Source organism: Protopterus annectens, chromosome 2.part1 (assembly GCF_019279795.1).
Source record: "Protopterus annectens isolate FY-2018-M chromosome 2.part1, PAN1.0, whole genome shotgun sequence".
In the NCBI taxonomy this organism is placed as follows: Eukaryota; Metazoa; Chordata; order Ceratodontiformes; family Protopteridae; genus Protopterus; species Protopterus annectens.
In genome coordinates this window covers 651,890,932-651,905,197 of record NC_056729.1, presented here as the reverse complement: position 1 = coordinate 651,905,197, position 14,266 = coordinate 651,890,932, and the positions used below count along the sequence as shown (strand labels likewise).

Here is a 14,266-nt window from a genome sequence, read left to right as displayed (position 1 = left end):
TTGATGGAAAATGAGGAATGGTTCCACTGCCATTAGTGCCTGCAGCTCTGAGACTCTTCTAGCTGAAGTTATTGCTAGCAGCAGGGCAGTCTTCCATGATAGAAACTGTAGATGTGCAGAGAAAGCGGATTCAAAGGGAGGTAGCGTAAGTTTTTCCAGAACAAAATTGAGGTCCCATGTTGGTGTAGGTGCTCTCCTGGGGGGGGTCTAATATTTTTTGCCCCTCTGAGGAACTGCCTTAGAAGTGGAATGTGAAAATAAGGGTGGGTCCGTGTTGTAGTGGGCTGAAATAGCTGATGCATGGATTTTAATGGAAGAAAAAGAAAGTCCTTTGTGCAACATCTCAGTTAAATACTGTAGAATCTGAGGCATGTGAGGCTGAAGTGTGTTTTGGCCTTTAGCTTGGTTCCAGGCGCAAAATCTTTTCCATTTGTCCGAGTAGGCCTTCCTGGTGCTGGGCCTCCTAGCTTCCAGAAGAACATCCATAACTGCTTGGGAAAGAGGAGCTGGCTGGATGTTTAGTTGATTTGCCATGCAGCCAGATTTAAGGTTTTGAGCTGGCTGTGTACAACCTGAATGTTTTGCTGTGTGAGCAAATAAGCAATTTGTGGCAAAATCCAAGGTGGGCCCTAGGCCATATTCCTTAATAGTGGGTACCAGTGCTGGCGTGGCCAGTCTGGGGCTATGAGTATCAGTCGTGGTCTCTCCTTTCTGATTTTCAGAAGCACCTTTGTGAGGAGAGGCAATGGAGGGAAGGCATATACTGTCAGGTTTTTCCAACTGAATGAGAGTGCGTCCACTTTCCAAGCTTGATGGTGAAGTGTCCTTGTACAAAATTTTGTTAGCTGATAGCTTTGGGGGCTGGCAAACATGTCTGGAAGGCCCCATTTTTGAGTTATCATTGCAAATACTTGTGGATCCAGTTTCCAATCGTGGGGATCCATGATTTTTCTGCTGAGGTCGTCTGCCAATTGTGCTCTTTTTTCCTGGCAGGAATTGAGCTTGTAACTGAACTTGGTAAGCCAGTGCTGTGTTCCACAAGGTCATTGCTTGCCTGCATAGAGGGTAGGAGTGTGTACCCCCTTGTTTGTTTATGTACCACATTACTGTGGTGTTGTCCGTCCTTATTGTAAGTTGTCCTGGATGTAATAGGTTCTTGAAGGCTGTCAGAGCATTCTGTACAGCTAGCATCTCTTTTTGATTGATGTGCAGATTTCTTTGATCTGCAGTCCATACGCCTTGAACGCACTGTCCTGCCATGTGTGCCTCCCAGGCGTTGTCCGATGCATCTGTTGTCATAGTTTGCCTGGCTGGGGGCAAGGTGAAAGGCTGACCCTTGTTGAGGTGACATGCCTGTGACCACCATAGAAACTCCTGTTGTAGGCAAGGAATGAGAGATATCATTGTGTCCAAGCTGTGGCTGTGTTGAGACCATACACTTTTTAGGTACTACTGTAATTTCCTCATATGCAGCTTTGCAAATGGTATTAGTAGTATGCAAGATGCCATGAAGCCCAAGGCCTGCAGAATTTTTCTTGCAGGGAGTAAGGTCTTTGTTGCCATTGTTTTGAAATATTGAGTCAGTTGTAGTTGTTTGTCTGGCGTCAGATAAGCCTTCTGGGCCGTTGTATTCATGCTGGCACCCAGGAATGTCATATTTTGTGAGGGTACTAGTTTTGATTTCTTTTCGTTTACTGTGTACCCCAGGCAACTTAGAAGATGTTTTACAAAAGCCAGATGTTGTAGGAGGATGTCATTGCTTTCTGCTTGGATGAGGCAGTCGTCCACGTATGGGTATATTTGAATTCCTCTTTGTCTGCAGTTTGCAATTACTGGTGCCAGGCATTTTGTGAAGACCCTGGGCGCAGTAGATAAGCCAAACGGCAGTGCAGAGAATTGGTAATGGGTTGAACCTGCAATGAAACGGAGGTATCTTCTGCAACTTTGTCCGATAGGGACATGCAGGTGTGCCTCCTTGAGGTCCAACGTTACTAGTCATGCTTTCTTGCCCAACATGGGAAGAAGCTGCTGTGGTGTTAGCATCTTGAATCTGGGTACTTGTAAGAAGGTGTTTAGAATTGAAAGGGCCATAATTGGTCTCCAGGCATTGTCCTTTCTGGGGACTAGAAAGAGTCTCGAGTAAAATCCTTGGCCTTGCTCTCGTGTAGGTACCAGTTGAATGGCTCTCATATCCATGAGGGCTCTAATTTGTTTTTGTGCCTCTGCCCATTGATTTTGTGGCAGGTTTGGCATTCCTCTTTTCATTGGCAAGGTGTAGAAATGGAAATTATGTCTAGGACCCATTTGTCCTTTGTGACAATGTGCCAGTTGTCTGAAAAAAGTGTGAGTTTTCCTCCCAAGGGAGCTGCCAAGAGAGTGTTGCTTGGCCAGATGAGGTGCAAGTCATTGAGTTTGCCTTCTGGTAGTTTGAGGCCTGTCTTCTCCTCCCTTCTGTGTTGCAGTGCCCCATTGTCGAGGTTTGTATTGGGCTTGTGGTTGTCCTCTGCCTCTTGGACGTCTGTATTTACCCCTCTGTGGTCTGTCAGTAGCTGGAAAGGACTAATTTTTAGTTGGCCAATTTCTGCTGAAGCGAGGGGGCTGTACCTGTAGAAAATCTTTGACTGTCTGCATAGATTTTGCCTTATCCTCCATTTTCTTTAAGACTTCTTCTGCCTTAACTCCAAATAGAACATCCTGCTGTAAGGGAGCATCTAGAAGCTTTGCTTTAACATAATCAGGCAGAGTTTGTTCCTTTAACCAAGCATGTCTACGTATAACAGACCCAGTGACAGCTGCTCTGCAGGAAGCCTCCAAAGAATCAAAACCACATTGTGAAGTATGTTTGCCCACCTGTTCAGCTGCATGCAACAGATCCTGCATTTCTTTCAATTCAGACTGTTGAGGGAGTGTGCTCATTTTTTGTTTTAGCTGAAACATAAGAAATTGCTGATATTTTAGCATGTGAAATTGGCAATTTAGTGCTCTCATAGTTAAAAGAGTGGTTGAGGTGTAAACCTTTTTCCCCCCCACCTGTGCTCTGGAGTCCCTTTCAGAGGGTACAGGATTTTTTGCCATAGAAGCCTTAGCCCCTTTGGGACCCTGGGAGATGGTCTCTGGATCAGCAACAGGGCTTTTAAAAAGGAATTTGTGGGAATCAGGCACTCCTCTGGTTTGGCTGGAGCAGGAGGCAGAGAATCTGGGTTCAAACTAGATTCTAAGTAAACATCATCCACAATGTCTAAAACTGGGGGGATGGCAAGTGGTCTGTGCTGGGGGAGTAAAAGAAATTTTCTGAGCCTTTTTTATGAGTCAGAGTAATCCTGACCTTCCCAGTGAAAAGTTTCCCCAAAGGAGTAGTTTTCAGGAGGAGAAGCTGAGGGAATAGAATCCTCAGCATTAGAATCTTCATAAGGGGAGAAGGAGTAATCTTGGTCCTCAGAGGAGCCTGAGGAAATAGACACTTGATCAGAGGAGGCATAATCTTCCTCTTGTCTAGGCCTTTTGTCGGGTGGGGGTTGGGAACCCCTGATTAAAGAGATCAAATCTTCAGCCATTTTAAGCATCTGTTTCTTAGGCATGGGACCTTGAACCGGAGACTGAAGTGCAATCTTTTTAGGTTTAATAGGAGTCTTAAGCTTAGGATACATTTTTATGGTGAGCGTCGTCGGTCTGAAGATGCCTTCAGAAACCGAAGGTGTTTTTGCAGCACCAACATCTCTTTCTGCAGAGTCGTTGGTAGGGGCTGAACAAAATGGCTGTGTCGGCCTAGCGCTCTCCGCCAAAGGCTCCGAAGCGGTCTCGGGTTCCAAATCCGCAGTAGTGAGGGACTGCGTCAGAGCCTCACTGAAGACCGGTGAACCGGAGACCGGTCCAGCCGAGGCCTCGCAGTCTGGCTTGGGCCTAGGCTGCCTGTCCTTATCCTTGCGTTTTTTGTGCACGCCGGTAGTCGGTTGCTCCGATGGCACTGTGTAGTTAAACTTTCTACCGAAGTAGTGTCGTGCGAAATCAAAGCGTCTTTTTATAGTACGCTTACTAAACCTAGCACAAAAACGACAACCAGTGACGTTGTGGTCTGGGCCTAGGCAAGGTTTGCAGTAAGAGTGAAAATCCTTATGAGGTATTTGCTTCCCACAAGAAATACAATTGTTAACTTTTTCTGACATCGGTCTGAGGCAAGAAAAGTTTCTCCAATGGGGTACTTAGCTTTATTGCAGACTTCGGATCTGAAATTCGACTTCAAAAATCTCAGGAGTCTGCAGACCGGCACTTGCGAACTGCTTCTTATTCGGGTACCGCGCGGCAAGAAAGACTGAAGAAAATGGCGTTGGATGCATTATATATACCCCTGGCGCACTGACGTCAGGGAAGAAGCGACAGCAACCGACGCCAGACCAAGACTTTGGAATTCCGGCCGACTGCGGGACCGCCTGATGGCAGGATAATCCATGTGTGATGACTGCAGCAGGGTAACACGATGAACATCTATGCAGCCCTATTCTGACGCTCACAGCAAACAGTTTGATATACTGTGACACTACACACTTGTTCTGGAGAATCAGAAGACAACTGAAATGAGAGAGAGAGAATCCCGGATAAATAGAACTTCACTGGTAACACCACAATCACTGAACACTGAAAAACAATGTTCAAGTAAATACATACTAGTTGTTCCGGACTGTACTTCAGGTATGCTTCTTGAGGGAACAGGGATTGGTACAATCTCCTCCTTCACTGCGGCACTGGAAATGGTTTCCTCTGGTGCATCATCCCGGCTTATACTTGAAAATTCTGCTGCCTTTTCAAGTGCTGGGAACAGCTGCTCAAAATCTAAAGAAAACTGTATTGAAGGGGCAAGTACAAATTAAAATAACTGTTACTAAAATGACATTTCTCTCTTTTACATTAAAGAGGAGCAAAATAAAAACAGTTTTTGCATATATACACAGACACACACACATTATATAAATATATATATATATATGTATATATATATATATATATATATATATATATATATATATATATATATGTGTATGTATGTATGTATCCCTATTATATGATAGAAATTAAATTTGACTGAAACACATTTGACTGAAACCATAAGACTGAAATTTCAAGACTGTAACCCATAACACTGAATTTCAACAAACTAAATTGTAAACTGGACCATATAAAACCAGACTAGGTGAGGGGCTATGCCCCCCACACCCCCCCCCTAACTATATATATATATATATATATATATATATATATATATATATATATATATATATACTAACTCTAGGATCGCACTACAGTGGGAAAAAGGACATATACCTTTCACTTATCTTACAGTAGTCTACATACTGCCACTACTATGCCCTTTTCCCCACTTTAGTGTGATCCTGGAGTTGGTATATATAGTTGGGAGGGTGTAGGGGGTGCAGCCCCCCACCTAGTCAAGCTTTATATGGTTCAGTTTAAAATGTAGTATGTTGAAATTCAGTATTATGGGTTTCAAGCGACTTGTCAGTCTTTCGGTCTCAGTCAAAAGCGATTCAGTTAAATGAGGTTTCTATCATATAATAGGGATCCATTATATATACATATGTGTGTGTGTGTGTATATATATATATATATATATATATATATATATATATATATATATATATATAGATAGATACACACACACACGTGTTTGTGTATATGTATAAATACACACACACACACACACACATATATATATATATATATACACACACACGCACACATACATACATACAGCTGCATGTATACAACACAAATGTGTATGATTACAGTATAACTGTTTAAAATGTTAAAATGCCTAGCACATAAGATCAACAACAACAAAAAAAAAACTCAACACCTAGGACAATGAACCTGCAAAAGACTGCAAAATTAAAATTCCCTTTTATGATCTCTAAACCAAAACACTTCCATAACTTTAACACCCAATTTGTCTATATTGTGTTATATTACTACTACTTCTTCTTTCGGCTGCTCCCGTTAGGGGTCGCCACAGCGGATCATCTGTTTCAATTTCTTCCTGTCCTCTGCATGTTGCTCTGTCACGCCAACCACCTGCATGTCCTCTCTCACCACATCCATAAACCTTATCTTAGGCCTTCCTCTTTTCCTGTTACCTGGCAGCATCATCCTTAGCATCTTTTTCCCAATATGCTCTGCATCCCTCCTCAGCACATGTCCAAACCAATGCAATCTTGCCTCTCTCCAAATCTTTCAACCTGGGCTGACCCTCTAATATACTTATTCCTAATCCTGTCCACCCTCGTCACACCCAGTGCAAATCTTAACATCTTTAACTCTGCCACGTCCAGCTCTGACTCCTGCCTTTTTGTCAGTGCTACTGTCTCCAACCCATATAACATAGCTGGTTTCACTACCCTCTTGTAGACCTTCCCTTTCACTCTTTCTGGTACTCGTCTGTCACAAATCACTCCTGACACTCTCCTCCACCCACCCCATCCTGCCTGTACTCTCTTATTCACCTCTCTTCCACACTCACCATTACTCTGAACTGTTGATCCTAAGTATTTAAACTCATCCACCTTATGTTACAAAAGAAAAAAAAGTTTTTGTAAGGTAAGGTATTAGTTAGGGTTAGCATGCATCACTAAGGTTGTACATGAGGGGGAGAATGAAAAGACAGGGGTCAACACTGGGAAGAGGACAACTTTCTGTACACAGACTTGCTGTTTATTCTCCAACACTACATTCCAAAGTACTGTACTTGACAGATGCCGGACACCCATCCAAAGTTAACCATCCATCTGGCATTTGTAAGTAGTGACACCAATACATTACTCATGTAGCTTAAGAAAAAGAAGTTATGTCTTACCATAATGTTCCACTTGTGTTGTTGATCTTCATCCATTCATCACCAATGGGTTCGGTTCCGAACCCTCGGAACTGAGTCGGCCTTATATCAAAGCTTGCGCCAACCAAAAACTCTCGAGCTAAGATTTACCCATAATTACCTTCTCCCAGAGGCGGTCTCCAAGCAAAAACCTTAATCCAGGAAGTGGACCCAAATTTCCCCCAGGAACCTCTAAGACAGGGAAGGAGGGTGACACTTGATGAATGGATGATGATCAACAACACAGATGGAACGTTATGGTAAGACATAACTTCTTTATCTGATGTTGTTAATCTTCATTCCATTCATCACCGATGGGACAGAGTCCCAAGCTACCTTAAACCCATGGTTGGCCCTATGGAAGAACATTCCTGAGCACCACTGAACCAAAAGACGCCCTTCCCCTGGAGACCAGATCCAACTTGTATTGACTGATAAAGGTATGGGGGGAAGCCCAAGTAGCTGCTGTACAGATGTCATCTATTGAAGCTTTGGAGTGGAAGGCCACAGAAGTTGCCATTGATCTGGTGGAGTGAGCCCTGATGCTTGGAGAGACAGATTTCCTTTCATGGTTATAAATTAAAATTATACACTCTCTGAGCCATTTGGATAGAGTCAGTCTGATTTCCTGATTGTTTTTGTTCTGTCCAAGTAAAATCTCAATTGTCTGTGAACATCCAGTAAATGTAAATACTCTCCCATGTTGGAAAAAAACACAGGCAAATCAAGTCTGATTAATGGAGAGCTCGGAAATTACTTTGAGCAGGAAGGAAGGATTGGTCCATAGTGATGCTCTGTCCTTGTGAAAAATCAAATAAGGACACTTGGTTCAAAGAGCTTGGCGCTTGGAAATGCATCCGGTTGAAGTAATGACCACCAGAAAAAGAGATTTCCAGGATAGAAACTTGATGCCACACGTGGCTGCTGGCTCGATTGGGGGGGGGGGGGGTGTCAAGGATTGCAAAACAAGCGTGAGACTCCAGGGTTCTGTGGGATACTTAACTGGAGGTCTTGAATGACAGATTCCTTTCAAAAAGGTTTTGCTCAGATGACGAACGATTAAAGAGGAGTCACCAAAACCATTATGAAAATTCAAAATGGCAGCTAAATGAACACCAACAGTTGATGCTGTGGCACGCTTCTCGAAGAAGTTAGATAGGTACTGGAGCACAGCAGAGATGGGTGCAGAAAAAGGATCTAGTTCTCTCTGCCTAGATTCGAAAATCTTTTCCACTTGTCAGCATAAAGGCTTCTGGCGGATGGTTTATGCGAAGCCAGAATAATATCACGTACCGGAGAAGAAAGATTACAATGCCTGGCAATTACTGGAAGGGGAGAAGCCAAGCTGTGAGCTTGAGACTGGAAACGTTTGGGTGGCTCAACCCTTGAGGGTGAGATATCAGACCTGGAGTTGGATCCAAGGTCCACGGTCTGCAAAGAAGATGAGGCCAGAGAAAGGGGAACCATACCTTTCGAGGCCAAAATGGTGCTATGAGGATCATTTTGCTTTTCCACCAAACAGCTTTCTTCAGAACTAGAGGAATCAAAGGAATGGGATTATAAGCATAAAGAAGTCCCTTGGGCCAATCATGGGCAAGTGCTTCCCACAGGGACTCCCCCTGTGGAGGAATTAGGGCGAAGTAGTTGCTGCATTTGTGGTTGAACAGGGAGGCGGAATAGGTCACAGCAAGGCTGGCCCCAATGGCTGAAGATCTTTGCCGCTATGTTGGAGTTGAGGGACCATTCGTGAGGCAGGAGAATGCACCTGCTCAATTTGTCTGTGATCATGGAGTTCCCTGGGATGTGCGTTGCTATCAGAAAGTGGTTGGAAGCTCTCGCCCATTGTCAAACTCTCACAGCCTCTCGACATAAGGGATAAGACTTGGTTCCACCTTGTTTGCTGATCTGCCAAACTACTGACATGTTGTCCAACTGGATAGCAACTGTTCCTGAAGGAAGGGCAGACTGAAATGCTTGCAACACCAAAAGCACTGCCCTCAGTTCTAGAACATTTATATGCAGATTGTCCTCTAAATTGGACCATGTGCCTTGGACAGTCATTCCCTGATAATGAACCCCCCCCCCCATCAGAGAAGCGTCCGTGGTCACAATGGCACTGGGTTGAGGGGGATGGAAGGGTTGGCTCTAAAGTGCTGTGTCTGGCTTCATCCACCAAGAAAGATCTAGTTTACAAAGATTTGTAATACGTATCTGGAAGGACAAAGGTTGTTGATTCGGATACCATTGGGTCAACAGAAGCCACTGTAGGAATCACATGTGAAACCTTGCTAGGAGTATCATAGATACAGATGTTGCCATTGACCCTAACAGCTGCAGGACCTGTCGAGCCGGAACACGTTGTGGCAGAGTTTCACTCAGAGCTGAATCCTTAGTCTTTGAAGCCTGTGATCTGGGAGAGAGATCAAGAGGGGGTATTGAATGTTACCCCTATAAACTCCAAGGTTTGGGTTGGAGATAGATTGGACTTTTCCCAGTTTATGAATATTCCCAGGTGATGCGCCAAAGAGAGGGTGTAGTGCAAGGCTGTTACCAGTAGATGCTTGGTGGGAGCGGTGAGGAGCCAATCGTCCAGATATGGAAACACCTGGAATCCTTTCAGTTTCAAGTGACCTGTCACTGTTGCCATGCATTTGGTGAACACACTGGAGGGCCGTAGAGAGTCCGAAGGGCAGGGCACGGAAATGGTAATGATTGGCTCCCACCTGGAAGTGAAGGAACCTTCTGGAGCATTTGTTCATCTTGATGTGGTAATATGCATCCCCAAGGTCTATTGAGCGCATCCAATCACCTTCCTCCAGAAAGGGGAGAATGGACTGAACTATGACCATCCGGACTTTTGTCTGGCTGACGAACTTGTTTAAACAGCTGAGGTCCAAAATTGGTCTCCAGCCCAGTTTATTTTTGGCACCAAAAAGAACCTTGAGTAAAGTCCGGATCCGATCTGGTGGGACTATCTGGATGACTCTTTTTAAGTAAAGCTTTTCTATTTGTAGAGCTGCTTCTTCCCTTAGACTGGGTGGAATGTCTGGGATTCATTTTGGTGGTTTTGGGTAGGAGTCGAATGGGATTTAGTAACTACTGGATATTGTCTTCTGCACCCAAGAGTCGCTGCTAATAGATAGCCAGGCACTGGGGTGCAGAGAAAGACGTCCCCCGACTGCTTCCAGAGGAATATCTGGAAAGTACAGTTGTGTACATTTACCATAAACGTAGATGTTCGAGTGTATTCACTCTTGCAGTCATTACACTTGGGTTATCTGCCTGCAGGTAGCCCTCCATCAGCCTGAATACCAGAGACTTAGTATTTCTGCGTCGGATGCTATCACTTCTTCCTTGTAGTCAGGTAGTCAGGGGTATAAAAACAGGCAGCCGACGCCATTACATCAGTTTTTCTTGCCCCAAATGTCAGGAGCCCCTAAACAAGGAGCTAGGATATGGTGGGGAAACCACCACCAGTAAAAAGTAAATACCAATACCAGTAGGAAAAGCCATAGAGAGGAGAGAGAGAGAAAACCAGGGGGCTGGAGAGAGGGAAACCAGGACTGCAACAGTGAATACACTTGAACATCTACATTTATGATAAGTGTACACAACTGTACTATGTTCTTCGTGTTTCACGGTTGCAGTCATCACACTTGGGTTGATTCCTAAAGCTGAGGAAGGGTGGAGGCAGTCAAGAAGAGTTAGGGCTGGCTAGTAGCCATTGCAAGACTGTTGCAGTAAAACCTGCCCTGGATTTGGAAAAGATAGGCAGGTGGTAATGCTTGGTGAAGGTGTGTACAGAACTCCAGGTAGCAGCTTCCAGGATGTCCCTGGTAGGAACTCCCCTGAGAAATGCTGTAGAGGTAGATGTAGCCCTAGTGGAATGTGTTCTGACTCCCAGAGGCGTTGGTTTTCCATGGTGATTGTACCAGAAATGGATGCAGTGTGCTATCCATTTGGAAATGATTTGTTTTGAAATGGCCTTGCCCTCTGCCCCTGTTGCAAAGCTGACTAGCAGCTGGTCAGATTTTCTGAAAGGCTTAGTCCCAATCAAGGTAGAATCTGAGCTGTCTGTGCACGTCCAAAGAGTGCAGTATCCTTTCCCCTTTATTCTGAGGATTAGGGAAGAAGGTTGGCAAATGGATGGATTGGTAGAGAGCCACAGTGGACACCACTTTAGGCATAACGGAAGGGTTAGTTCTGAGGGAAACCCTGTCAGTATGGAAAATAATGAAGGGTTCCACAGCCATCAGTGCTTGTAACTCAGACACTCTTCAAGCTGAAGTGATGGCTAGAAGCAAGGCTGTTTTCCAAGAGAGGAATTTTAACTCTGCTGAAGCAGCAGGTTCAAAAGGGGGAAGCGCAAGCTTTTCCAGTACAAAGTTAAGGTCCCAAGCAGGGGTGGGTGCTCTCCTTGGTGGCCTTAAGTTGTTTACCCCTCTCAGGAACTGTTTGATGAGTGAGTGAGAGAATAGAGGTGGCTCAGTATTGTAATGAACTGAGATGGCAGACACATGGATCTTAATGGAGGAGGAGGATAGGCCTCTGTGGAGTAGTTCTGCTAGGTAATCCAGGATTAGAGGTAAGGAGGGCAGTGCTGTGTTCTTTCCTTTAGAATGAATCCAAGAACAATACCTTTTCCACTTTTCAGCACAGGATTTCCTTGTACTGGGCCTTCTGGCTTTAAGGATGAAGTCCAGCACATGTTTGGTCAGGGTTGCTGGTGTATTACTTAAGGAATAAGCCAGGCTGCATGATTTTGGGTTTGCAATTGTAGATACAAAATCTGTCCTTCCTTCTGAGAAAGCAGGATTGGGGGTCTGCTGTAGGTGCCATGGTGGCACCGTTGTCAAGTTGTGCAGGAGTGGGTATCAGTACTGGTGTGGCCAGTCTGGGGCAATCAGAATTGTCCTCGGCCTGTCTTGTTTTATCTTGAGTAAAACTCTTGAAAGAAGGGGCAGAGGGGGGAAGGCATAAACTGAGAGGTTTTCCCACTGAAAGGATAGGGCATTCACTTTCCAGGCCCTGCTGTGAGGGTTCTTGGTGCAGAATTTGCTTAGGTGGTGGTTGTAGGGGGAGGCAAAGAGATCCACCTCTGGGGTCCCCCATTTCTGAATCAGAAGGTTGAAGGTGCTGGGCTCCAATTTCCACTCGTGTGGATCTAGGAGATTTCTGCTCAAGTCGTCTGCCAGTGAGTTGAGTTTGCCTTGCAGGAATTGAGCTTGTAGATGGACTTAGATGTCCAAGGCCAAGGCTAACCTGCAGAGTCGGTAAGAATGGGTTCCCCCCTGCTTGTTGATGTACCACATAACTGTGGTGTTGTCCGTTTTTATCAGCAGCTGTCCTGGCAAGAGTAGGCATCTGAAAGCTGTCAGGGCATTCAGTACAGCTAGCATCTCTTTTTGGCTGATGTGCAGATGAATTTGACTTGGGCTCCAGTGGCCCTGAATACACTTGCCAGTCATGTGAGTCCCCCATGCACAGTCTGATGCGTCTGTGGTCAGGGTCTGGGCAGCGTGGGATTGAGTAAAAGGCAGTCCCTTGTTGTGGTTGCATGCTTCTGCCCACCAAAGGAACTCTGTTCTTAGACAAGGTATGATAGGAATGACTGTTTCCAGGTCCTGAGAATTTTGGCACCAAAGACTTTTTAAGTACCACTGAAGTTTTCTCATATGCAGTCTTACATATGGAATTAGCAGTATACATGAGGCCATGAACCCTAGGGCTTGCAGTATTTTTCTTGCAGATAACTGGGTTCTGGTGGCCATTTGTTTGAAGTATTCGGCCAGATAGACCTGTTTTTCTGAAGTGAGGAATGCTTGATGGTGTACCCCAATGAAGTGAGAAGACTTTTTACAAATGCGAGGTGCTGAAGCAGCAATGCCTGACTGTCCGCCTGAATCAGGCAGTTGTCCAAGTACAGGCAAATTTGGATATTTCTCTGCCTGCAGTATTCAATGGCTGGAGCCAGGCATTTTGTGAATACCCTGGGGCACAGTAGATAAGTCAAAGAGAAGTGCAGAGAACTGAAAATGCATAGACCCTGCCCTGAAACGTAGATACTTCCTGCATGACTCCCTTATGGAGATGTGCAGATAGGCTTCTTTTAAGTCTAGGGTGACTAACCAGGCATCCTTGGCTAACACAGGGAGAAGCTGTTGCAGGGTAAGCATCTTGAATTTTGGTACGACCAGGAAGGTATTGAGAATTGAAAGATCCATGATTGGGTGTTAAGAGCCCTCTTTCCTGGGTACCAGGAAGAGTCTGGAGTAGAATCCTTGACCCCTCTATTCTACTGCCACAGGCTGAAAAGTTCTGACATTGAGCAGGGAAAGTACCTGGTTTTGAGCCTCTGCCCACTGGTTTGGAGGAAGGTCTGGAAACCCGCTTGGGGTTGGCAGTAAATGAAAATAAAATGTGTACCCCTGGAAAACAATGTTGAGGACCCATCATTTCCGAGTGACAGACATCCAGTTTTTTGCATGAAGGACAAGTTTTCCTCCTAGGGGCATAAGCAGTTGAGCAGGGCTGGGAAACAGAGTGAAGTCGCCATTGTGAGTTTTTTCCATAAGGAGGTGGCTTACCACTCCCTGGTTTAGAGGTGGGGGCACTCCATTGCTTAGATCTCTGCATAACCTGAGACTGTAGTCTGGGTGGTCTGTTTCCCCTGGGTCTTGTAGTCTTGGCATTCTCAATGGAAATGCTGTCAAAGTATGCAAGGTTTCACCAAAAAAAAAATACTATGGAGGAGAGTCAGAGGGAATGGATTCCTCTGCATCTCAATCCTCATAGGCGGATAAGGGCATGTCTTCATAATCAGAAAGGTCAGAATCATCGGACTCCTGGTCTGTATAACCTGAATGGGATTGGATTCTTTTTCTCTTTGCAGGGGAAGGCTGGCTTCCCCTAAACAGCATAATAAGGTCTTCAGACATTCTAAGCATTTGTTTTTGTGGCATGGGTGGCCTGAGCATGTGCTTCGGTCGTTGGTTTTCTAGGTATAGTGCATACTCTGGGTCTAAGAAACTCGGCAGTTTTGGTCAAAAATGAAGTCGGTTTGTTTTGAATATCGGTAGAGCAAAAAAACTGCCTCAGAAGCTGGTGCCTGCATAGCGGCTCCGGACCCATCCAAGGTAGAGACATCCGCTGGTTCCATAGCCGAAGAAGCATCTCACAGCATACCGAACTCCGAATGGGTCTCAGCAGAGGCCTGCAAATCCAATGAAGCAGAAATCAGGGGCTGCAAAGACGCCTCACTGAGTACAGGCGGACTGGCAACTAGCTTAACGGAAGCGTAGTCGGCAGTTTTGGACCTATGCGGTCTGTCTCTGCCTTTATCCTTATGTTTTTTCGGATGATCGGTAGTCGGACGGCTTACCGAAGCCA

The 14,266-nt window shown here is 45.1% G+C and overlaps 1 protein-coding gene across 4 annotated transcripts in view; it reads right to left on the bottom strand.

The window, feature by feature from the left end:
- NCOA1 (nuclear receptor coactivator 1) overlaps positions 1 to 14,266 on the bottom strand; it is a 1,171,950-nt gene that overhangs the window by 439,628 nt on the left and 718,056 nt on the right. For all 4 annotated transcript variants that reach the window (XM_044062390.1, XM_044062389.1, XM_044062386.1 and 1 more), the window contains exon 11: positions 4,663 to 4,837. In XM_044062390.1, coding sequence (XP_043918325.1) covers positions 4,663 to 4,837 — 175 coding nt within the window. The remainder of the gene's footprint in view (positions 1 to 4,662; positions 4,838 to 14,266) is intronic.